The sequence below is a fragment of the Garra rufa genome, chromosome 5 (genome assembly GCF_049309525.1).
Source record: "Garra rufa chromosome 5, GarRuf1.0, whole genome shotgun sequence".
Lineage (NCBI taxonomy): Eukaryota > Metazoa > Chordata > Actinopteri > Cypriniformes > Cyprinidae > Garra > Garra rufa.
Window position 1 is genome coordinate 32,857,073 of NC_133365.1, and position 26,304 is coordinate 32,883,376.

The 26,304-nt window shown below is 35.0% G+C and overlaps 2 protein-coding genes across 2 annotated transcripts; both read right to left on the reverse strand.

Annotated features, from left to right (window-relative positions):
• Positions 1–122: 122 nt before the first annotated feature.
• Positions 123–7,516, reverse strand: ppp6c (protein phosphatase 6, catalytic subunit). Its single transcript, XM_073839776.1, has 7 exons — positions 7,394–7,516; positions 6,676–6,771; positions 6,507–6,572; positions 6,249–6,390; positions 6,071–6,150; positions 4,748–4,957; positions 123–1,041 (listed from the first exon to the last, which is right to left on the reverse strand). The coding sequence occupies exons 1-7, from the start codon at positions 7,466–7,468 to the stop codon at positions 793–795; spliced, it is 918 nt and encodes a 305-aa protein (XP_073695877.1). The 5' UTR covers positions 7,469–7,516; the 3' UTR covers positions 123–792.
• A 468-nt stretch (positions 7,517–7,984) lies between these two features.
• Positions 7,985–26,304, reverse strand: myo1hb (myosin IHb). Its single transcript, XM_073839772.1, has 32 exons — positions 26,263–26,304; positions 24,066–24,227; positions 23,559–23,674; positions 22,826–23,024; positions 22,618–22,698; positions 22,359–22,538; positions 22,156–22,254; positions 21,912–22,025; positions 21,650–21,721; positions 20,001–20,120; positions 19,822–19,889; positions 18,795–18,900; positions 18,561–18,641; positions 18,386–18,477; positions 17,666–17,760; positions 17,533–17,579; positions 17,354–17,434; positions 16,203–16,308; positions 15,988–16,105; positions 15,706–15,819; positions 15,506–15,582; positions 15,319–15,387; positions 15,147–15,231; positions 12,869–13,031; positions 12,668–12,751; positions 12,488–12,581; positions 12,310–12,365; positions 11,978–12,113; positions 11,690–11,760; positions 10,049–10,146; positions 9,833–9,932; positions 7,985–9,638 (listed from the first exon to the last, which is right to left on the reverse strand). The coding sequence occupies exons 2-32, from the start codon at positions 24,189–24,191 to the stop codon at positions 9,612–9,614; spliced, it is 3,075 nt and encodes a 1,024-aa protein (XP_073695873.1). The 5' UTR covers positions 24,192–24,227; positions 26,263–26,304; the 3' UTR covers positions 7,985–9,611.

Genomic DNA, 26,304 nt, shown 5'->3' on the forward strand with positions numbered 1-26,304 from the left:
ATGGCACTGCCCCTTGGATTTAAAAGTGAGGTGCGCCGCTCTGCGGAGTTTTATTGTAGTGGTCTTGTGCACAGAATAAATATTTTCAAGCTTTTATTGATTAGGAGACAACACCAGAAATGTAACTTAATAAAGGCGTTTATTTTCAATATTTAATTGGTAAATGGGCTGCAGTTTTCTACAATAATAAAATACAACAAATCTGAGAAAAAGAAGATTAAATCAATACAATTATATTAATGTACAAAATAATCACAGCCTTCTCTGTCCTGCTGTCTGGTCATCGCCTCAACCCTTTTCTACGACTCAAAAGCAATGAAAAAAAACTGTCTTTGTTTTGTTGAAATTAGGAGAAGTTTGACCAGCACATAGTTGTGTCAGTGACTCTCTCTCTGATCTGTTTTCTGAAAAACACAAACACCACATTGATCTGATCAGGCGAGTTGTTACACCATAAACTTGTATCATTAAATGGTCAATGACCGTTAAATCTACATTTACAGCCCTGTAAGAAGAGTGGCTTTGAAAACAGCATGAGGATGTCCACTTATTACGATCACATGCTCACATTGACAAGATTGCACTGACCAACTTAAACATAGTCGAAAGAGTTCTTAATCCTGACCATAGTTTACGGTTGTTATTCTGCAGAGCACTTCGATCTTTACAAAAATATTTGGTTTAAAAAAAATAAAATAAAAAAAAAGCAACACAGAGAAATTAAAGACCATAAGAGAGTGCTTGACAGAACAATGAAAAGGAGAGGGCTGGACGCAGGTGACAATGAAGACCTCAGAGGAAGTAGGGTGTTGTCGTTCTAGGTGGTATGACCCGTTCCGAGTCAGGAACGGCCCGGAATAGCTTGGGCTCCCGTGTGTTCACGTCTTTGAAGACCATGATGGAGGCAATGTTACCGCAGCGGTAGCAGTAGTTCGGGGCTGACCAGACAGTCACCAGCTTCTCATCGAACATGAATTTGTAGCCCTCGTGAACCAACTGATGTGCACGGCAAATCAACTTCAAGTTGTTGATGTGAACAAACTTTAATGGAAAGAGAGAGGGGAAAAACAATTCAGGTTTTGCATGAACAAGAACATTTACTGAAAGTTTTACTAGCATGCCACAGTCAAACAGTCAATATACTGAACTAAATAGTTTAATTCATAGAGTGGCATATTGACAGCACTAAATGACACTGCCACTGAACCGAACAGAACTCGCTGATTATTGCTGCTGAAAATGGTCAATTATTGTTATATACAAAAAAACTGTGGTTGGCCAAACTGAACCAGGATTACCAGGGCAAGAATCTTGACAACATTCGTGTTTGTTCTTATCATTTTCCATCAGGTAGGTGAAATATTAGGCTAATATCATAATTAATACTGCTCATATTTATCTTTACCACCCATTAACTTTAGTTTGTCAAAATATTGTGCCCTTTTCTGCTTATTAAGTCCTTCTCTATATGATTTAGCAGCTTCCACACATTTTTTTTTGTGGTTTAGACAGCGTAAATTAGCAGAACAATGTATTTAGTAGTACGTTATCCGTGCAATCAGTAGGGCTGGTCCGAATACCATTTTTTGAGCTTTGAAGCTTCGGTATAATCCACACCAAATATTCGAAGCTTCGGTGGGAGGAGCTGAACATATTCTTCTCTCTAATAAAGGCAGGAATCTCTATATGTCTTTCTGTTTGCATTTTTATTATGTCGAGAACAGTTCATCCAAACGATTTTTGCTGTGGACCCAAGGGAGTGCAGTGTTGCATTTTGGTGCAATATGGAGTATGGACACACAACACTTTCAGAATTAATAAATTGTAATAGAACATTGCGAGTTGGATGCGGCGCGCCTCACGCAGGCAGAGCTTATGCTTCGAGAACAGACACTGCGCTAGTAATACAACACACACAGTTCTGTTTAAGAGCAATACTTTTAATAAGGTAGCCTAACATTTTTTAACAAACAAATCACTCCCAAATCAGAAATTAGCAGCACAGTAATTACTGACACCATAAAGGGTAGGCTATTTAAATAAAAGAAGAACGAAAAAAAATGGTGCGGTGTTTATATATAAATAAATTATTTATATCTAAATTATTCATAAATAAATATATATATATATATATACACATTATATATAACGTTTGTGTATATAAGCCTATATATAAAATACATATGTATATTATTTTGAAACCCAAAATAAATGAGGCTCAAACATTATCAACAAATGTAGGCTATAAGTGTTTATTTGAGCATTTCCGTCAGTGAACAAGCAGCCTACAAAACGCTAAAATAAATCAAATAAATAATACATTTAAATATGAAACTAGCCTCAATAAGAATGTTAAATAGGCTATTAAACAAACATTCGTTGCAAAAATTCAAAAAACCTCGCCCGGAACTTCTCCGACAGCTCATCAGAATTACTGTCCCGAGTCCGACTGGAACCGGCCTTTTTTCTCTTTCTCTTCCCCATTACACAGCTGCTGTTTTTAATAGCAAAGTGATTTATTTTCGTTTATTTAGGTTATAAAGTTAATTTAGAAATATATTTGAAACACTTTTTATTTGTTAAATTTAGGTTTTTTGTTTTTTAAAGTAATGACCAAGCTGCGGCAGACAGATCAATTTAGCCCTCTCAAGTCATCACGATTTCAATTAAAATCCATAGATATAAAAAAAAACTTAAAGCATATCACAATATTAGTTGAATCGTTTAACCTAGATAAAAGTGTGATATTAGGCGCATATCCAATCGTTTGTGCGGAGAGTAAAGCTGAAGCACACTTTGCAGAACATGGAAGCGCCAGCGCTATGTGAAACTTCATTTTTGCTCATAAAGGTAAAACTAATATAATCATTTTTCCCCGACACATTCATGGTAATTATTTTTGCCGGGTCTTTGCGGTCAGCTTTAGCATTTAAACGCGGAAGCGCGGTTGTCATTGCGACAGTCACAGCCCTAGTTTTGCTTCCACCATTCAAGTGGGCCTGACCGTACTTTATAGTGTCTCTCAAAATTTACTCTATGTGTCTCTCTTTTTTTTTTTTTTTTTGCTCTCTCTGTGTTAGTGGCGCAGCAGTCTGATCTTCTTCATTCATATTTAAGCCGAATGACAACCGTTTCACGGGGGATGCAAGGTGTATGAAAAAAAAAAAAAAAAACGAATATTCGAATCTCAATTTAAAATCGAATGCCAACCCACCGAACGAATATTCGAATAATCTAATATTCTGGTCCAGCCCTAGCAATCAGTGCTGTTGTTTACATCTGAGTATCTCCAAAATGGCATTCGGATAACTGACCAAACCGGGACATAAGTGCAAACCTTCTATTGCTCATTTCACTGCCATACTAATATTTAGCTCACAGCTTGTTTTATCAAAATTCAATTCATCCAAGAAAATCCGGAATCCATAAGTCTTAGTTTTGATCTGATTTAAAATAACATACATTTCTAGTTCTCGATTTACTGAGAGATATTTATATAAAGTATATAAAGATGCCCACAACTACGCAGTGAGTGAAGATATAGAGATTTCCACTTGTAATTACAGAAATGCCTTAAGAGGTTTTTTTATATGGTTTCCATTGGACTAAGTCATAAAAAAATTCGGATCGTGTTTGAATTTCTGCATTTTCGCATCCATAATAAGAATTTTGATAAGGATGGCGAATATGAGAAAAAAAACGCATACGAAAATTGGACTGTGTACAATGACCTTTAGATATGAATGATCACGGGTCGAAAGTAAAGAGAGATGACAAAAATAGACTGGAGGATTTGCTGCAATCTTGTAACTTTACTCACTGACAAATATCTATTATAACTGCTCCCTTTACACAGAGTGTGCGTTATCGCAAAATCGAAAGTAAAAGTAAACAGCACGAGCACTCATTTAAAAGCGATTTCTATACCCTGCATATTGAAAGAGCGAAAATTATATACAATATTAGAATATTTGCGGGTGCGCCGATAAAAAAAAAAAAAAAAAAAATCTACTAAATATCGCGCCAATTTTGTGATTGGCTATGTAGTGTGGGGCTTGGGTCGGGTGGGCCAAGCTTCTGATTGGATGGTCGTGGAGCCGGGCATGTAAGGAACTATAGAACTAAGAGCATTCTAGAAAGAGCTTTGTGATTCGATGGAAATTTCAAGCATCATGCAAGGACATGCAACTGATATAAATATTGGTGGACGTTTGGGGGGGGGGGGAGTATGTGGGAGTATTTGGCCGCTATTCGCGGAGAATTTAGTAATGATTCTAATAAGCTCAGGCCGGTCGCGTCCGCTCAATTTGTGATCCGCTGTGTAAATCCAAGTCGTCCCAACTCCTACTCCGCCCCTGGTATAGGCTACAGGCCCGACCTTTCTTCACGATGTTTCACCAGTCGTTTAATGGCCACTCCCCTTTTACCTACCACCTGCAAAGCTGATACGAATGTTTTACTTTTTTATTTACAACAAGATATATAGTATAAGGACAGGTATTCAGACCACAACTGAACGTTTGAAGAAAATTTAATGCCTTATTATTTAGAATGAGCTATTATTTATGTAAATGCAGCCGTTCAAGGCACATAATTGATTTATTACGGTATTGACGGTATTAGAAAATCCATGTCGTGGCGCAATGTCACACCAGTGATGACTATGACACCGGTGTACCGCCCACCCCTACTAAGTGTTAAACACTACCTACACAAAACAGACTGTACATTGAGATAATGCCCTTACCTCATTGGTAACCTTGGCACCAAACAGCCAGCCAGCACCCCTTGGGCTGATAGCCCAGGTGTCCACATCCTCTGGATCAGACCAGACAAGATCACAAAATGCTCCCTTGTGAGGGATTTCCTGATTGCGTTCAATGGTGCGTATCTGGTCCAGAGTTTTGATATCAGGTGAAAGGCCACCATGTACACAAAGGATTTGCTCATCTATCAACTGCGGAAGAAATCACAACATCACAATCAGTCCAGCAGAAGGAAAATCTAACTTTAAACAGTCTTTCAGACAGTTCTAAAGTGCAAAATGGCATCCTAATGACTGTATAGAGTTTGAGCATTATATACAGTTGAAGTCAAATTTGCATACTTACAGAATCTGCAAACTGTTCATTATTTTTCCAAAATAAGTGGGATCATACAAAATGCATGTTATTTTTAATTTAGTACTGACCTGAATAAGATATTTCGCATTTAAGACATTTAACATGTAGTCCACAAGAGAAAATAATTGTTAAATTAAAAAAAAAAAAAAATTCCAGTTTAAAAGTTTACATAAACTTGATTCTTAATACTATCCACAGCTGTGTTTTTTGTTTAGTGATAGCTGTTCATAGGGCTGCACGATTAATCGAACGATGTTGTGAGTCTAAACGCGCCTTACAACATTGTGCGATTAATTGTGCAGCCCTAGTTGTTCATGAGTTCCTTGTTCGTCCTAAACAGCTAAACTGCCTGCTATTCTTCAAAAAAAAAATCCTTCAGGTCCCACAAATCCTTTGGTTTTTCAGCATTTTTTTTGTGTGTATTTGTACCCTTTCCAACAATGACTGTATGATTTTGAGATTGATCTTTTCACACTGAGGACAACTGAGGAACTCATATGTAACTATTACAACATTCAAACACTCACTGATGCTCCAGAAGGAAACACTACGCATTAAGAGCCGGGGAACAAAAACTTTTTGAATCTGAATATCAGGTCAATCAGGTCAGGACGATATGTAAACATCTTTTATGTGAAATATCTTATTCAGGTCAGTGCTAAATAATAAATAACATGCATTTTGTATGATCCCTCTTATTTCGGTAGAATAATTAACATTTTGCAGATTCTGCAAGGTGTATGTAAACGTTTGAATTCAACTGTATACATATAAACATATCTGAAGTAAACATTTTATGTTGATTTTGTGTATTAAGTATACTATTTTATTATCGACATAATGGGTTAATATATGTATAGTATTATTTGTATGCATTAATTATACAAATTATGAAAAAAAATATCATTAAAAATACATACAAATTGTATTGTAAAGACAATACTTACAGCAGCAACAGTCAGCATGTCAAATACTTTAGTGCAGTATCGCCAGGCATTAGCATTTCCATATTTCGTTTGGCACTCATCTATATGTGAAAGGAAAGAATGAAAATGAAACGCATAACAATATACCCATATAAAAAGTATATTATGATAGGCGTGCATTCAATTTCTGCCGTCTCACCATAAAAGCCATAGACTTGTGTGATCTGCCTGCTCTCGTGATTGCCACGCAACAGTGTGATGCGGTCAGGCCACTTTGCTTTAAGTGCTAGCAAATATGTGAACGTTTCTAAGCTGTAGTAACCTCGGTCAACAAAGTCACCCTAAAGGAAAGAAAACATGCCAATGTCTCTTCATTATATGCTTGAGAGGAAAATGTTTTGCTTCCAAATTAATCACCATTAATTATGTATGATATGTATCTTTATGCATACAATACCATGAAAATGTAATTTGTGTCTGGTACTTGGCCCCCAGTTCTGAAGAGTTCACATAAGTCATAAAACTACAGAAAAAGAAAAGGTTTAGGTCAATATGCGTGCAGTTATACCAAACATTGTCACAACATCTGTACATAACAGAGATGCATTCATAAGGCCTGCTCACACCTGTCCATGGATATCCCCGCATACAGTAACTGGAGTGGATACTGGCTGTACATTTGATTCTTCAAGCAGCAGGTCACATACATAGTCACACAATCTCTGTCAAAGTAATAGAAGAGAGGACGGAAGATTTAATCAGGTTTGTAAAGGAAATTGCATTACTAAACATGACAGATCTAAAGTCAATAATTCACAAAGAACTCATTTGATTCACATTTTTCAATATCACATTAGTGGCTTGGATGATACTGTTATGAACTGCATTGCTGCATTATGGACTGTTTACGCATATGAGCTCTATTTTAAGACTAGAGAATGTTACAATCAAGACTAAAAACGGCTAATATGTAAATATCATAAAAATGAGATTAACTAAAAGGTCGATGATGGAAAGTAGATGGGCGTTTCAAATTAGTGCGCTTGATAGCAACAACACAAGTTAGCCACCCCAGGTAACTTATCTACGTGTATATATGCCTGTTATACATGTTTATTACGACTAACTGCTTTATGCTCGCATATCCTGTTATTTCTGATACCGATTATAAAATAAATCCCGGAACACAGTGATTGGATTCATACGCAGCGCTAGCGACTGCATTGCACTGACACACTGCTATTTCACCAGCCTTTACCGCGACCCACATGACTTTGTAAATATATCAACAGCTACTATGTTTAATATTCAAAGAGAAAATATATAATTGCTGATAGTAGTTACCTTTAAGTCGTTCTCTGGAAGGTATTTGCACTGTCTCGCAATTTCAACATACTTATCTAGGTCCAACGGCGCCATTTTAAGAACAACAGTCGATAGAAGAAGCAAAGAGGAAGTCTCTCTACGTCATGCAGGGAGGTAATGATTGACGTGGGAATCGGCCAATCAGAACTTTGATATGATCTTGAGCGCCACTTGCAGAGTCTATAGTTTCGGCGGTCATCTCTCGAAATAACTTTGAAGCCCATTGAGCAACAAATAGACGTTTAAAATGCTTTATAAAGTGACTAAATAGTTAGCGATTTGATATCCAAGTCCCTTTATTCTCCTTGCATTCACCACGAGGTGGCAACATAAGTTGCCGTTTAATTAAATTCAAAATAAGGTCATGACATGCACTCAGAAAATTGTAAATATGTATGAATCATCATATATTCGTTATTTTATTGTTAAGGTTTTATAAGAAACGTCATGAAATCATTAGTGTCCACAAAAAATAATCAATAATGAATCACTTTATTTCCTTCTGATGTCACTGCAGTCATGATACAAATATAGTTTATACCAGGGATCACCAAATCTGGACCTCGAGATCCATTTTCCTGCAGAGTTTAGCTCTAACCCTAATCAAACACACCTGAGCATGCTAATCAAGGTCTTCAGGATCATTAGAGAATAACAGGTAGGTGAGTGTGATCAGGGTTGGAGCTAAACTCTGCAGCGCATTGGACCTCCAGGGTAAGATTTGGGGAACCCTGGTTTATACAATGGCTGAACTGTATTTGCAGGAGAAAAAAAAACACATTTTTAAAAAGTAGACTACATTATCTTGATTACATTATGTTAAACATTATACAGATGTTAATGTTTGCTGTAGGATATTTTAACACCACAACAGCTACACACAAAAGGGGCAACAAATGAACACCGAGAAATTATGATTGTTTGAGCTATATACAGATTTTACATGTGTCTCATATCAAATGGCATTTTATATTTGAATGTATATACAAATGTTATGTATGTCTACATGCACTGTTTTGCTCATGTGTTCTGGGCATATACAGTCAAACCCAAAATGATTCAGACACCAGATAAAATTTATTTTTGATATTTTGATACTATATTTCATTTATGTAAGTGAGGATAGCAAAATAAACTGTGACATATTATACACAAAAATTCTTCATACAGTGGACTACCAGTAAAATTGATACAAATTTGGGACCAAAAATTTGGTTTGCCACTTTGACCTGACCATGTTTTGCGTAAGTGTTTTTTCTTTAATTGCTAATGTGAACTTCTTACACCACAGACTGAATAAAATTAAGCTTTGCTTTGTAACTGGACAACAAAGTATTGATAGTTGTGTAAATATTGTCATTCTAACAGTTTTGAACTTTTAGTTGATTGTAATCCATTACAAGTCGTGGCATATTGTCACGGCTGCCTTTACATACCTTTCTATCAAAGTAATCTGATATTATCAAGATGAATCTGTTCTGACACAGAGTTCCTGTCATATTTTATTACCATTTTTTAAACTAAAGTGAATAAACTGTGATAATGCAAGAAATGTTGAAGGTGACTGAATAAATTTAGTTTTGACTGTATATCGCCATCTTCAGTGTTTGTCAGTGCTAAGCAAAAGATGGCATGCAGTATGTAATCAGGTTTTGGCAGTATGGGAGACAGAACAAATGCACACAAGGATTTAAAAAACTCTATTAACAAATTTCAAGACACTCATTTTCATGACATGTTGGATATTTATAATAAAACATCGTTTTATGAAACACACAAAGACAATATACAGTATGCGACTAAAATACAGAATTTAATTGTAATATTATACAAAGAAAACAAATACAATTCCAACATCAATACACCAGTTGGACTTGTTTTCCTTTCATCATGGTAAATAAATTATAGTGATATTTCATAACTTATCTCTTGAATTCACACTTTAATATGGTAGGAGCAGTATTTCCCAACCCTGGTTCTGGAGTTTACCAAAAGTACACTTTTTTTGGTTACTCATTTCAGGTCTTAGAGTCTCTACTAATGAACTGATTACTTGAATTAGTCGTGTTTAATTAGGGATGCCATTAGAAAACACTGTTCTGTAGGTTATTTTAGGGTAAGTTATAGTGTTTAATAAAACTTGACCGAAATGCATTAATTGGGCCATTGTGGAGAAGATTTGTGAGGTAAAACTTTATCATCGGGATTTTGTCCGTGCAGATTCCTGCAAAATAAAAATGTAGATGGCTTCAAAATTAATTATGTAAATAAATGAAAGTTACATCAGTATCATTTTGATCGTAATACAGATATAACAGTGGTTTACAATTATATGCATAATACTAATGGTAAATATAAATATATTTCATGTTGCTAGTGTATTTATTTTGTTGGATGCATTGTATTTTGTGGACCCACCACCATCAAGTGTCCATTCTTGGCTCTGTAGACCATGGATTCACTGCTGCTCTTAAAATCAACAAAGCCCTCTTTGCCAGGCTGGATGTCAAACCTCACACTACAAAATGACAACAATTCAGTGTATGTATAATGCATTCTTGTTAAATACAATAAACTATATCTCTGTGAGCAGGATTGAGTATCCAAGCCATGTCAGATAAAAGTATGTCTCACCTCCCTTGAACAACTTTGATGAGGTTGTGGTTTTTTGTCACTACACAAATTTTTGTCAATGCCTCAAATAGATAGCCGCACTGCAAGACCAGGTCCCCCTAAAACAGAATATTTAACAATCATATATGTATGTATTTCAGCGACAGGTTGTTCAAATACAGTTCAACAGAAACTTCATACATATTGAACTTTTTTTTATCTACAGTTGAGGTCAAAAGTTTACATTCCCTTCATAATCTGCAAAATGTTAATTATTTTACCAAAATAAGAGGGATCATACAAAATGCATGTTACTGTTTATTTAGTACTGACCTGAATAAGATACTTCATATAAAAAATGTTTACATATAATCCACAAGAGAAAATAATAGCTGAATTTATAAAAATGACCCCGTTCAAAAGTTTACATACACTTGATTCTTAATACTGTGGTGTTACCTGAATGATCCACAGCTGTGTTTTTTTGTTTAGTGATAGTTGTTAATGAGTCCCTTGTTTGTCCTGAACAGTTAACCTGCTTGCTGTTCTTCAGAAAAAAATCCTCCAGGTCCTACAAATTCTTTGGTTTTCCAGTGTTTTTGTGTATTTAAACCCTTTCCAACAGTGACTTTATGATTTTGAGATCCATTTTTTCACGCTGAGGACAACTGAGGGACTTTTATGCAACTATTACAGAAAGTTCAAATGCTTACTGATGCTCCAGAAGAAAAAACTATGCATTAAGAGCCAGGGGTGAAAACTTTTGAACAGAATGGAGATGTGTACATTTTTCTTATTTTGTCTAAATATTATATTTGTTTCATTTAGTACTGCCCTTCAATGGTTATAGAATATAGTTACATGTTTCCTGGAGGGCAAAATAAGTTAAATTTACCCTAATCTTCAAATTCATAAAGTTTTCAAAGTTTTTTGATGTTTCTTTTGTAAGCTATGTACATTTGGGGCCTTTTTTTAGAAAACAAAAATGGTTCTATCTACAGAAGTCTGTGGAACACAAAAACTTTGAAGCTCAATATCTCGAAAGCGCTCAGAATGCAGATAGAACCTTATAATTCTAAGGTGACGATATTTAATTATTGCAGGGTTGCATTTCACTGTTTTCATTCATCTTGAAAATACTGAAAATGTTCCCATTTATTCCAGAACCAAAGTAACAAGAAATAACTAGAGAAAAAGTAAGAGAAAAAGTACTTATTTGGAAAAGTAACTCAGATATTTTCTTGTAAATTAAAAAGTAATGCGTTACTTTACTAATTACTTGAAAAAAGTAATCTGATTACGTAACTTGTGTTACTTGTAACACTGCTGTGGATCATTCAGGTAACGACACAGTATTAGGAATCAAGTGTATGTAAACTTTTGAACAAGGTCTTTTTTATACATTCAACTCTTATTTTCTCTTGTGGACTATATGTAAACATCTTTTATGTGAAATATCTCATTCAGGTCAGTACTAAATAAACAGTAACATGCATATTGTAAGATCCCTCCTATTTTTGGTAAAATAACATTTGGCAGATTCTGTAAGGGGGGTGTAAAATTTTGATCTCAACTGTATGTAAACAAAAGTTCTTCCAATTTACCATGTGACAGTAATTTCATATAGAAACTCCCTGACAAAAATATTTGTTTACCACCTACTTTTTGCTTTGTGTCTTCACAGGTGACATGGAGAATCAGGAAGTTGTCACTTAAATTGCTGACAGACACCCCTGTAAAAAAAAGCAAATACAGTATTGCTCATGTAAACAAGGTATGGTATTATATGGAACTGGATTCAACTTGACTAATTCAGTAATGGTCTGTTACAAGAAGTAAAAAAGGTAACTGTTAACTGTTTTTAATGAAACAGGATCATTTCTAGTAGTATTTAAGTGCATATACTATATAAAATATATATTATTTAAATAAAGATGACTAAGATTTCACCTTTTAGTGAGCTGTAATTCACCCTCTGTTTTATTTTGGCCTCTTCCACCAGATACGCAGCGGCCTGAGTGAAGATCAGCTGTCTGAAACGTGGCCGAAAGCCATTCCTGTCATACTTAATCACTGGAACACTGTACTGTATATAGGGGAGATATCACATCAGTTTCCCATCTATGTCAGTGATATAAACATCTGACTAAAAAATAAAGCTCAGACAGATCTGCTATTACTAAAACAAGCCCAGAAATTTAGGAATATTCTTTACATTTTGTCACCAAAACAAATATGTGTGGCCTTCAATGCATAAAGGGAGTTATTAGAGTTTCATGTACCTTAATGCCCTCAGGACAAATTAGCTGCAAGACTTTGATGTTTATGTCTTGTTCACCTGAACAAAGAATGAACAAAGTGCTGTAATGTTTATTCATAAGATATAACCTGATCTTTGCATTTACCCACTAAAAGGTTTGCATCAACAGCAGAATATCAAGAAAATTCATAAACTCTTACTTATCCTAGTGTCAGCAAAGGGTTGGCATACGCTCTGAGGGTAGCTCTCTTTTCTGCCTTTGAATATGTCACTGGTCAGTCCTTTAATTTGCAGCTGAAAATAAATTTAAGCTGTAAATGGATTCCAGCTAGTGAATAAGTAAACATTCAGATAAATGAGAGGTAAAATAACAATTTTACCTGCACCTTCTGCTGTGCAGTGATCCCTCGGACATACTTCCGTACGAGGAGACGTGTGTGCAACTTGCGCAAGAGCACTGAGGCCTAGAAAATAATTTGTACCAAAATAGTTTCATTCCCATGAAAAATCATTTAAATTTCTGCAATAAAAAAAACTTTGCATGGTTTTAAAGATAAAGGATCCAATAATGTATGGACTACCTCTTGCATTATGGGTGGAGGAGTTAGCCAGGTGGTTTTGTCCAATACTGATTTGGGCAGATTATCTTTGAGTCGATTGAGGTAGCTCTGTCTGACAAAGGCCAGATATTCAGAGTTGTCCATGCTGACAGGCTGATTCCTGTTCATGAAGCCCTTAATAAACCTGCAGGATTGGGAAATAATCTCTTACAACTCAAATATCATACAATTTGCTGCATTTGTATTTGCTCCAAAAATACAGTAAAATTAGCAATATTGTGAAAAAGTAATACACTTGAATGTAACCATTTTCTAATTTATACATTTTCAAAAATGTAATTTATTCCTGTGATGTCAAAGCATTTTTAGCAGTCGTTATTCCAGTCTTCAGTGTCACATGATCCTTCGAAAAGCATTCTAATATGCCGATCTCCTGCTCAAGAATTTCTTACTATTGTCAATGCTGAAAACTAAAGTTAAAAAAAAAGGAATAGTTAAAGGAATAGTTCACCCCAAAATAATAATGTTGTCATCATTTACTCACCCTCAAGTTGTTACAAACCTGTTTAAATCTCTTTCTTCTGCTGAACACAAAAGAAGATATTTTGAAGAATGTGGGTAACCACATTGTGGGTGAGTAAATGATAACAAAATTTTCATTTTTGGGTGAACTATTCCTTTAATATTTTTTGTGGAAACTGTAATACATTTTCTTTTTCAGGATTCTTTGACAAAGCGAAAGTTCTTTAAAAAACATTTATTTGAAATGGAAATCTTTTGTAACATTATAAATGTCTTCACTGTCACTTTCGATCAAATTAATGCATCGTTTCTAAATAAAAGTACTTTTGAACGATAGTGTACATTTACATAAAATATTGAGATCAATAAAACTTTACTCCAAAATATAGCTGCAAACAGCGATTACCAGGATTCAAGCGTTTAAAGGCATTTAAGCACACATAAAAAAGACATTATGTAGCAAGACTTAAAGCCCCACTAAGTAACTTTTTTTACCTTAAAATAATGTTTCCGAACTCATGTCAGTGGTTCATCAACTCATAACAGGGTGAAACGGCACTTTCGTATTCGCTTTGCGACCCTCTATCAGCCAGAACAGCACTATGTAAGTTTGGGTCGTCGGGTCGCGGTTTTGTAGTTCAAATGATACTACAAATGCGACTTGCTTCACGGCAGGCTTCACAAAAGGTTTTCACACTTTTATAAAGTCATACAACATACTCTACCTTGTCACTGGACATCGTTATTTCCAAAGCCGCTCCTGGATAGCCTTTCAAACAAATAACGTGCATGTGACGCGACGGTAGGCTAAATTATTTACGACAGCGGTAATGGACAATTCCGCTTCTAACCTGTAGAGGGAGCGTTGAGGGAAAGTTACTTAGTGGGGCTTTAAAACTTTGCATGCTTGTTTAGAATCACCTGTCGTGTGTGCTCACCAGGTTTTGTGATATTTTGAGATTTCCTTTACGCTTTATAGGATTTTGGGTAAATTTGGACAGGCCCCTTTTCTAAATGACCCCGTTATAGTGTAAATATCAACATTTTTGATAAATATTAACCTACAGAGTCCAAAGAATTGTACTGCAGTATTTTTTTTTCCAAATTGGGCAAAAAAAACTATTTTTAAAGAGTTATTTTTGCCTTTATTGTGATAGGACAGATCAGAAGTGACAGGAAGCAAAGTGGGAGAAAGATAGGGGTGGAATTGGGAAAAATCCTCGAGTCGAGATTCGAACACGGGACGCCCGGAGAGCATGGGCACTGTATGGGTCCTGTGACCTCAGATTGAGCTCTTATGTAAATGTTCTGAGTTAAGCAAAGATATCTCATTCCATTCAGAAGTTATAGGCATTTTACTTAAAGTGGCCCTGCCCCTTTCGAGCATTTTGGCATCCCTTTGCGACGGTAAGTTGAAAGATTTTTTTTTTATTGATAATTATTGATGTTCGCTTTCCAGAGCATCTTTCTGCACTGGTTTGGTTCCAGTCGGGCAAAAAACCTAGGACTAGTTCGCAAAAGGAGGTTTTGCAAAAAAATGCAAAATACCCAAAAACGAGACATTGTCGGTGGTGTGAGTACTACCATCCCTCCAAGTTTTGAGTCTCTATGACTTACGATTTGGTCTGCACAAACAGTTTTACGTCAAGATCTCTGATCCATGACCATTCTAACAATTACAATAGTGTTTCAGCGCTTGAACCCCTGATTAATTTAGTGTCTATATGAAAAGCTTTTCCTACATCAATTTGATCATCTGACATGATAATTGACTCACTTCTTGATGACTTTGACAGCCCAGGCTCTCCTTTCCCTCTCTTTTCTGGCCTGAAGACCCCGCCAACATGTCTCAATCTTTGTAGCTGTTAAAAATAAATTAAGAGTGGTGTTATATATATATGTGGTTTTCCAAAGGATCTCTAGTATTTCAAACCAGAAAGGTTTAATACCTGCGTCCCTCTGCCTCTGGTATTCTCCTTTCACCCTATAGCCCTTGTATTTGGCCTGGATTCTTGTGGCTGTAACAAAAAAGATTTGAGATACCAAGCAATCAGGTCAAACCTGGTATTGCAAGAATAATCATGACACCAAAAGGAAATGCCAGCCTTTTTTTGTCAGATGTTACTGGTGCCTTACCCAATTCATGCTTGCAGATCTCAAATGCATCTTCAGTGGCAAAAAGAGTCCTGGGATGGCGAATGAAGATTTTTGTCCTTGAGAAATAAGAGGAGAAAGAAACAAATACATATTTGGAGAAAAACAAGAAGGAAACAGGTATTTTCTGGCACTAGAAGTACAACACACAGTATCGCAGCAGTAGCCTGTACAGTTTGTACCTTCCCATCTTGTACTCGTCTGGTTTGTAGCCAAGGTGTTTGATGAGTCTCTGCACTCCCTCTGCCGGTGTTCCCTTCCAGTGTGGCCATGTGTCAGGACATAGAGGCTTATATCTGCAAAGATAAGCATCGGGTTTGTCAGATGTTTCCAGGTGAGAAGTAGTGAGAAGAAGCACCTGATAGAGAAGATAAGCTTAAAGAAACACTAACTGAATGCACTGTAACCTTAGATCTGGCAAATGCATGAAACTGAATAAGACAATTGAAGTCATGAAAACACACCTTTTCAGGAAGACCTCATATCTTCTCCTATAAGCGAACCCAGCACGCCTGACTCTCAGGTGCTCCATTAACCCCAGGTACTTGACTTGATGTCTCACCATGACATCATCAAAGCGGTCTGAGGTTAGGCGAGTGAGAGAGAGGTCACTGGCACAGTCTTGTAAAACATTCAGCAGACAAAACCACTAACCAGAGGTGTGAAGTGAAAGGCTTACCTGGCTGCTTGCAGTGGTTGGGTTTCAGGCAGCGCACATACCATGGCTCCTTGGTCATGAGCATTTCAGTGAGGCCTGCAAGACTGCTCTTAAACTGGGTGGCTACCTGTTGCAAAAAAATAGGTCAGTAGCTTAAATACCGGTAAATTTGGGATAAAAGTCATGAGTTGCTCACAGGTTATCAGCTTTAATGATACTATACTAAAACTATAATCAAACAATCTTTTTGTTTTTTGTTTTTCTGCATTTATTTGATCCAAAGTACAGCAAAAATAGTAAAGCTGTGAAATAATTTTACTATTTAAAATAACTGTTTTCTATTTGAATATATTTTAAAATGTAATTTATCCCTGTGATTTCAAAGCTGAATTTTGAATATTTCTGAATATTGTGATTTGCTGCTTAAAAACATTTGTAGTATTATTATTATTATTATTATTATTATTATGTTGAAAACAGCTGAGTAGAATTTTTTTCAGGTTTGATGAATAGAAAGTTCAGAAGAACAGAATTTATCTGAAATAGAAATATTTTGTAACATTATAAATGTCTTTATCATTACTTTAGATCAATTTAAAGCATCCTTGCTAAATAAAAGTATTAATTTCTATCATTTCTTTCCCTAAAAAAATTATACTGACTCCAAGATTTTGAATGGTATAGTGTAAAAATGTTACAAACGCTCTTTAATTTAGAATAAGTCGCATCTTTCTATTCATCAAACAATCCTGAAAAAATTTACTCAACTGTTTTGAATATTGATAATAATAATAATAATCAACAATGATTTCTGAAGGGTCATGTGACACTGACGACTGGAGTAATGATGCTGAAAATTTAGCTTTGATCACAGGAATAAATTACATTTAAAAAAATATTTAAATAGAAAACAGTTATTTTAAATAGTGAAAATATTTCACAATATTACCACTTTTGCTGTATTTTGGATCAAATAAATGCAGAAGAGGGAGCAAAAAGAATTTTTTGGCAGTATATATATATATATATACACACACATATACATATACATATATATATACATATACATATATAGAGAGAGAGAGAGCGATGTTTGAGAGAGAGTTTGTTATGTTGTAATATATGTTATGTTTATTTGTTTTAATTGTCTATTTAAATGTCTTTTACTATACCGTCTCAGGTCTTTTCTTGCCGTCAGGTTCGATAGTATGGAAGCAATGCTGTATAATACTGTTCTTAGACTGTCGCATGACCTTAAACAATAACAAACAACTTTTGTGTCTATTTCATAGTCATTTTTTTCTCAGAGATGACAGGTGAAGAGAATGCATGTTGTGGCAAAACCTCCTACCTCTTTAATGTTTCTGTACAGAAGATCATTATTTTTGTCAAGAAACCCTGACACAAGAAAATAATACAGGTCAAGATAAGGAAATGTTTCAAAACATTATTCATCTTCAAACTGTTTGTATTTAATAACGTACCAACAACAGAGTAAGTAACCTCTCCAGCATAGTGTAGGAGTCGAAAATCCCCTCGTTCAAGGGTCTTGCGTGTTTTCTGGTCAGCCAATTTGTGCCTTTTTTTTTTGTGAAATTTAGACAAAACATAATTTGAATAAAATCATCTAGTACTATGACAACATTGAAATACTGGCATTAAAGGAGTAGTTCACCCAAAAATTCACATTTTGTTATTAATTACTCACTCTCATGTTGTTCCAAACCCGTAAAAAATGCACACAAAGAAGCTTCTCGTAGCTTCATAAAATTACGATTGAACCACTAATGTTACATTGACTATTTTAATGATGTCCTTACTACCTTTTTAGGCCTTGAACGTGTCAGTTGTGCTGCTGTCTATGCAGAGTCAGAAAGCTCATGAGCCGCAGGGTGTAATTTGGATTTGTCTGTACATGTTTTTTTTTTTACTTTTAAAGGTCTGGTGCCCATCCACTGCCATTATTTGGCTGGCAGACTGCACCGGTTTTAGTTAAAAAACTTTGTTTGTGTTCTGCTGAAGAAACAAAGTCATCTACATCTTGGATGCCCTGGGGGTACGCAGATAAACATCAAATTTTCATTTTTGGGTGAACTATCCCTTTAATTTTTGTTCTGAATAAGGTCTTGTGGGTTTGGAATGACATGAGGGTGAGTAATTAATGAACTATCTCTTTATGTCAGTTGAAAGTGAAATCTACCCACGTGACAAAATGAGGGTGACCGGACATCTTCCCCTCTAGCTTCTCCAGGAATGTAAAATCTGTGGCTTCTCCAGGACGCAAACATTCTTCATCCTTTAATTATGAAAATCATGACATAAAGACTGTGACTTTATCATGTCTTGGTGTGTATCTCAGCTTGAATCAGTTTCACTCACCAGTACTGATATGATGCCTCTATGTTTCGCCTCCACTAGGTCACAGATAATCTTGTTGTTGAAGTATGGCACTGGTTCCCACTGAAAATCATCCCACATCAATGAAAATATGCTAAAACACAAGGTGAGGCTGATGTGTTTAGTGTCCTAAAGCATTTACATCACATTACTCTGAAGCTATCTGAAGGTGAGGGCATGTTGTTGATAAATGCTGTATGTACTGAAAATATTCACCTCGATACCCTCCATCTCATACTCCTCCTGCTCTGATTTGAGGGTGAGCTGGATGAAAAGCTGTTGAAGCTTCTCATTGCAGAAGTTTATGCAGAACTGTTCAAAACTGAGGAGCAAAGCACCAGTAATAATACACATGGTAAATACCAATCCATCAAAACATATACAGTGCTTTGCAAAAGTATTCATACCCCTTCATTTAATTCACATTTTGTTTTGTTCAGCATTATGTTAAACTGCTTTAAATTAGTTTTTCCCCACATCAATTTACACTCCATGCACCATAATAATGACAAAGCAAAAAACAGATTTGCAAATTTTAGATTTGTGTGCCTTTCTAAATCATACTCATTGAAATTAATTTGCCACAGTTTAACTCCACTCGAAGTGTAGTAACATCTAGAAGCAATATGAATGCTCCTGAACTAAATTTCGAGTGTCCCAGAAAAGGGTATGAATACTTATTCAACAGAATCTTTTCAGTTTTTTTATTTCTAATAAATTTGCAAAGTTGCTACAAACCAGCTTTGTGCTTTGTCATTATGGTGTATGAGATGTAGATTGATGTAGGAAAAAAAGTAATTTAAAGCAGTTTAACATAATGCTGCAACAAAACAAAATGTGAAAAAAATGAAGGGGTATGAATAATTTTGCAAGGCACTGTATCTGTCTAGTACTCCTATTATCAATGTTGAAGACAGTAATGCTGCTTAATTTTTTGTGCAAATTGTAACACACATAGAAAAGAATGTTAAAAAACAGCATTTATTTCTTTTTTGAATTTCTGACTTTACTGTCTCACGATCAAATGAATGCATCCTAGTTAAACCTTACTGACCTCTTTTAAATGATAGATGGCCTATTTATTTGTGTGTAGATGTGTCTAGAGGGCTTGTTCTGACACTATATTGATAAAAAGGTTACTAATTGGTTTTGTTAACTCATTAACCCCTTTTAAGAGTTTTCTTGAAGGAAACCATTATAATAAATGTATTCAGACTGTGTGACAGCAATGCTTCAGGGTCACCTGTTCACGTCAAACACTTCAAATCCATAGATGTCAAGCAGTCCAATCACTGTCTTTCTGGTTGAATCCTGGATTGGTAATATAAATAGACTGAACCCAATGATGCATTAACTAATTCATGTATTTTTATAAAACACTATAAAAAGCAGAATTTGTAAATTCCATGTAACCATGCATACCTTGTTTGCCAATGATTCATTAATCTTATTAACAAGCCATGAAAATGTGCGACCATAGATGGCTTTGGCTAGTGCATCCCTGGCATACTTTGCATGTTCAGCGGTGAAAGGGCTTAGAACCTGAAAATGATAAATACTACATAATCATGGATTTCTGAATTACAGGAAATGTTAAAAAAAATTATACTTAGTAATCCATCTCTAAAACAACTCTTTAAAATAATTTTCAATTTAAAGGGATAGTTCACCCAAAAATGAAAATTCTGTAATTAATTACTCATCCTCATGTTGTTCCAAACCTTTAAGTCCCTTATTCATCTTCAGGGCACAAATTGAAGGGATAGATCACCCAAAAAATGAAAATTTGATGTTTATCTGCTCACCCCCAGGACATCCAAGATGTAGGTGACTTTGTTTCTTCAGTAGAACACAAGCAAAGATTTTTAACTCAAAGCGGTGCAGTCTGTCAGCCAAATAATGGCAGTGGATGGGCACTAAACCTTTAAAAGTAAAAAAAAAAACATGCACAGACAAATCCAAATTACACTCTACGGCTCTTGACGATACATTGATGTCCTAAGACACGAAACGATCATTTTTTGCGAGAAACTGAACAGTATTTATTTCATTTTTTACCTTTGATACACAGCCATGTCCAACTGTCCTGAGCAAGAGCTCATCATGTGTACACGCTCTGGCGTAGTATATGCAAGCGCTGGAAGCGATCTGTCGCATTTATACGACACTTATTGTTTACACAGTGCACAGAAATTGTGGGTATAGCGGCTATTCAAAATGGTAATTACTTGCGCTTATCCTGATTGTTCAAACCGATTTAAAGCTAAAAGATTATGTTTGCTTGCGCGAACTCATCCGGGACCGTTGACTTTTCACCGATTTCCTTACGGCGTCTGTAACAGGTAACGTGCCGAATAATGAGCTTGTGCTCATGACAGTTGGACGTGGCTGTGTATCAAAGGTAAAAAATTATATAAATACTGTTCAGTTTCTCGCAAAAAACGATCATTTCGTGTCTTAGGACATCAATGTATCGTCACGAGCAGCAGCGTGTAATTTGGATTTGTCTGTGCATGTGATGCCCATCCACTGCCATTATATGGCTGACAGACTGCACCGCTTTGAGATAAAAATCTTTGTTTGTGTTCTGCTGAAGAAACACAATTCACCTACATCTTGGATGCCCTGGGGGTAAGCAGATAAACATCAAATTTTCATTTTGGGTGAACTATCCCTTTAAGATATTTTTGATGAAATCCGAGAGCTTTCTAACCCTGCATAGTCGGCAACACAACTACCATGTTCAAGGCAGAGAAAGACAGTAAGGGAATTAATAAAATAGTCCATGTGACATCAGTGGTTCAACCGTAATTTTATGTCAGAAAGCTCCCAGATTTCATCAAAAATACCCTAATATGTGTTCTGAAGATAAACGAAGGTCATACATGTTTGGAACGTCATGAGGGTAAGTAATTAATGACAGAATTTTTATATTTGGGTGAACTCTCTCTTTAAAATATAAAATGATTTACTATTTAATACTAATTGTCCAAAAACAACTCATATTGTATTGCAATATGAATGTGAAACAAGCTTTTTATGCAACAACTAATGTGTTGTACAAGTCTCACCTCTTCTGCTTTGGCTTCAATCTTTCTGTGAGTTAAACCCTCCTGTAACATGTTTGAGGGGATGCCCAATAACTGACAATAACAAGAATAACGAAATGAAGGAGAGAAGAAATGGGTTGCAACAAATAAAAAAATAAAAATTAAATAAAACAATGAAATAAGAAAATAAGATACATTAAATAAATATACATTACCATGTAAACCATAAAAGTTCTAACTCGCAATTATTCAAAAACTTTCAAAGTGTGTTGATGGAAAGTACCTTTGACAGCCAGTGTACTTCCGCACTGTTGTTCAATGTGGCATAACCCATAGAACTGGCTTTAAAGTGAATATTGCCAAGATGAAGGACACTGGCAATGATCGCAAACAGATGCTAAAAAAGACCAAACATATTAAACAATGACTTCTCTTTCTGAAAAGCAGCCTTCTACACTGACCCAGTGACCCTAATGGACAAAAACTCTTATCCACATTAAAAAATCCTCAACCTGACAGCATCTTACCTCTATATCCTTTTCACTGAACTCAATGATCGTAAGAGCTTTTTGTACAGTTTTCCAGTCACTCTTGTCATTAATGGAGCTCACTTTGGCACATTCACCCTGTCCAGAAAATAGATTTTGAACAATTTAAAAATTAATAAGCTCTCTCTATGCATCTATTTTAATTGAAAAAAAAATACAAAACAAATATCTGCGCTTCTCACCTGAATAAGATAGCGGTAGTTCTGACAGTTTCGCTCCAAACCAAGCCAGCGAAGAAGCTCATCCTCTCCTCCTTCAACTAATTGATAGAAGATGTGGAAGTTCCTCTCTCCATGATTTTGGTGGACCACCCTTGACTTCTCCAGTAAGTAGCTTAAGATGTGGCCACCAACTGCTCCTCCCTGAAAGAAAAAAAAAACACTTATTTACTTTGAAATGAATGCTTTCTGATCTTCTACTTAAGTTCAAATCTGACTTTACCTGATGGTCAAACTGTATGTCCATGTACTTTCCAAATCGACTCGAGTTGTCATTTTTCAGGGTTTTGGCATTTCCAAAAGCCTTTAGATATAAAACACTCAGCATCAACGTTCTTTTACTTGATACTGTGCTACACTTTAAACATGTGAATTCAGAAGGTACCAATGTTTTCAATGGCTCATTTCAGAAAAAAAGCTTGAATTCTGACCTCCAGCACCGGATTGGAAAGAAGAAGCCGATCTCTCACACTGTCCAGGAGTGTAGTGCTAGGACAGCACACTGCATAAAACTGCAGGACCTTCTTAGAAGCCTCCGTCTTGCCAGCACCACTTTCACCAGAGATGAGGATGAAGTGGTTGTTGGTTTCACTAATCATTGTCCGGTAAACATTGTCGGCAAGTGCAAAGCTGAGAGGGCAGAAAAAAAATTGCTTAGATTACATGTGAAGTAAACAATTTTCCACATCAATGTTCTTTAAAAAAGAACATAAATAAGAAATAATAAAGTAAATGGTAAGAATAAATAGAAAATGTGTATGTATACAGTGGCATTTAAAAGTTTAAAAGTGTCAGTAAGCTTTTTTAACGTTTTTAAAAGAAGTCTCCTCCTACTACTGTTTTCAACATAATAATAATAATAAATGTTTTGCAGCAGCAAATCAGAATATTAGAATGATTTCTGAAGGATCATGTGACTGAAGTAATGATGCTAAAAAATCAGCTTTGAAATCACAGGAATACATTACATTTAAAATATATTAAAATAGAAAATAGTTACTTGAAACAGTAAAAATATATATTTAATTTAATTGTACTGTTTTTGCTGTACTTTGGATCAAATAAATGCAGGCTTTTTGAGCAGAAGAGACTTCTTTTAAAAAAACATAAAAAAATCTTACTGTTCAAAAACTTTTGACTGGTAGTGTATATATGCAAACTTACATATGAGGAGGCAGCTCAAAAAAGTTGACTCCCATATAAATGTCCATTTGTTTCTTGGTATAGATACCCAACTCCTTATATGGATTAACTGACACCAGGAGGGTCCCAATGTAGGTCTAACAGAAATAACAAAGATAAGGACATTTCAGAAAAAGTTAAAACCCCTCAACAGAGTATTGAGGATCATAAAGAAATATGACTCTCTCAGCAGTTTCATTTAGGAGGCTTATCCTTGTAAAGTCCCTTTGATAACCTTTGACAAAAAATTCTCCGTGCTGAATCATCAGCAAAGTGAGTTTCCAGTCGCTGCGACAAGGCAAATTAGATGTATAGAGAACATTTTCAGTTAGTAGTCTACCTGTGTGCACTGACCTGTGTTCAGCATGAGAGTCCACATTATTCTCTCCCCCATCTCAATAATGAAAGTAACAGTGATACTGGATATTGCATTGCCTGCCTTTTTCAAAGTCTATTCTAAGAGGTCATATGAGTGGGTGCAGGACTCACATATATGAGGTTCTCATTAAACCGCTTTCTGAGGTTGTCCATAAATGCTGTCTCGCTGGTGTAGGCGTCCAGGAGAACAAAGTCCTGAATGCCCACCCGGTCCCGAGCCGTCAAAGACCCCTCCATCCCCTGCAGGATCCGCTGGCAGCGCTCCTCTAAACTCTGTTAAACACAGACATGAAAAATAAAGGAAGGAGTTGATCATTTTTTCTAAGAAACAACATTGGAAGTTGCTTGAAATTAGTTTTTTGTATTAAAAAAAAAAACTATTTTTTTATTTGTCTTAACAGTAATCGTTCCCAAATGTACAAAATTGACCAACATCACCAACTTACTTTAACTCTGGCTTTATTACATTATTCTGCATCCAGTAATAAATAATTTATGATGTAGCCTTGAACAATTCCTGTCAACAATATGTCATGAACCATCTGGGCACAGCCTTACTTATCTAAAATGTATTTCTGTCTGCACAGTTTATCGAAAGGGCCGTTCATCAATCAACACTGAGAAAGGCAGGGTCCACCCTGGTCTCGACAAACAGGAAGGATTATTTTTGTGTGTTGATAAAATCATATGTCCTCTGAAAAGTTATATTTTGAAAGAAGTAAATGGCCATAAATATATATATATATATATATATATATATATATATATATATATATATATATATATATATATATATATATACATATACACACACAAACACACACACACACACAGTATACATACAGTATATAAACTGCCGCTCAAAAGTTTGGAATCAGTAAGATTTTTAATGCTTTTTAAAAGACATTCTTCTGCTCATCAAGCCTGCATTTATTTGATTAAAAATACAGAAAAAAATTAATATTGTAAAATGTTAATGCAATTTAAAATAGTGGTTTTCTATTTTAATATACTTTAAAATAGAATTTATTCCTGTGATGTAAAGCTGAATTTTCAGCATCATTACCCCAGTATTCAGTGTCAAATTGTTACTTCAGAAATCATTCTAATATGCTGATTTATTCTCAGTGTTGGAAACAGTTGTGCTGCATTTTTTTTTTAAATCTGTTTGAAAGAAATTAATACTTTTATTCAGCAACGATGTTACCTTGATAAAAAGTGATAGTAAAGACTTTTGTTAGAAAAGATTTATATTTTGAATAAATGCTGTTCTTTTTAACTTATTATTCATCAGAGAATCCTAAAAAAAAGTTTCACAAGTTCCAAAAAAATATTAAGCAGCACAACTGTTTCCAACACTGATAATAAAATAGTAATAAATCAGTATATTAGAATGATTTCTGAAGGATCATGTGACACTGAAGACTGAGTAATGCCTGATGAAAATTCAGCTTTACATCACAGAAATAAATGATATTTTAAAGTATATTAAAAAAAAAAAAAACTGTTATGTTTTTATCAAATGAATGGAACTTTGATTAGCATAAGATACTTTTTAAAAAAATCATCAGGATATTAAATAAAGATCATGTTCGATGAAGATGTTTTGCAAATTTCCTGTTGTAAATATATCAAAACATATTTTTTTATTGGTAATATGCATTGCTAAGAACTTGATTTGGACAACTTTAAAGGATATTTTCTCAATATTTTGATTTTTTTTTTTTTTTTTGCACCCTCAGATTCCAGATTTTCAAATAGTTGTATCTCGGCCAAATATTGTCCTATCCGAACAAACCATTAATCAAAGGAAACACATTTGGTGAAAAAATACTGTAAAATATTTTAAATATTTTAAAAAATATTTTACTTTTGGAAGTAAAAACTATTACCATACATTACCATCTGAATGACAATGAAAATATAAAGGGATTTTTTACATTATACAAATATTAACTTTTTACTTTTTTAACTTTTAGTTTGTATACTTTTTTAACTTAAAGAAAAAGAAATTTGGTTGAACTTTTTTACCTTTTACTTTTTAAGCCAAAGGAAAAAAAAGTTTGGTTAAAGAATACTATTCCCAAGTCATTCTACTAAACAGTTAGATAAAAAACTGTATTTCACCAACATGCTTTATTTACTACAAGATTAAATTTGCATCAACATCTGCATAATATTTTAAACAAAAAAAAATGTAAGTTTTTGGTTTTCTTTTGTTTTAGGCCTATCTAGGCCGTAAAATACAGTATTTTGAAAGTTTATATAAAGAATTCATATTAACACAAAGAAAAGTAGGAGCCCTTACCTTAAGTGCATTGAATGTTTCTCTGTGTACTAATGTGGGAAC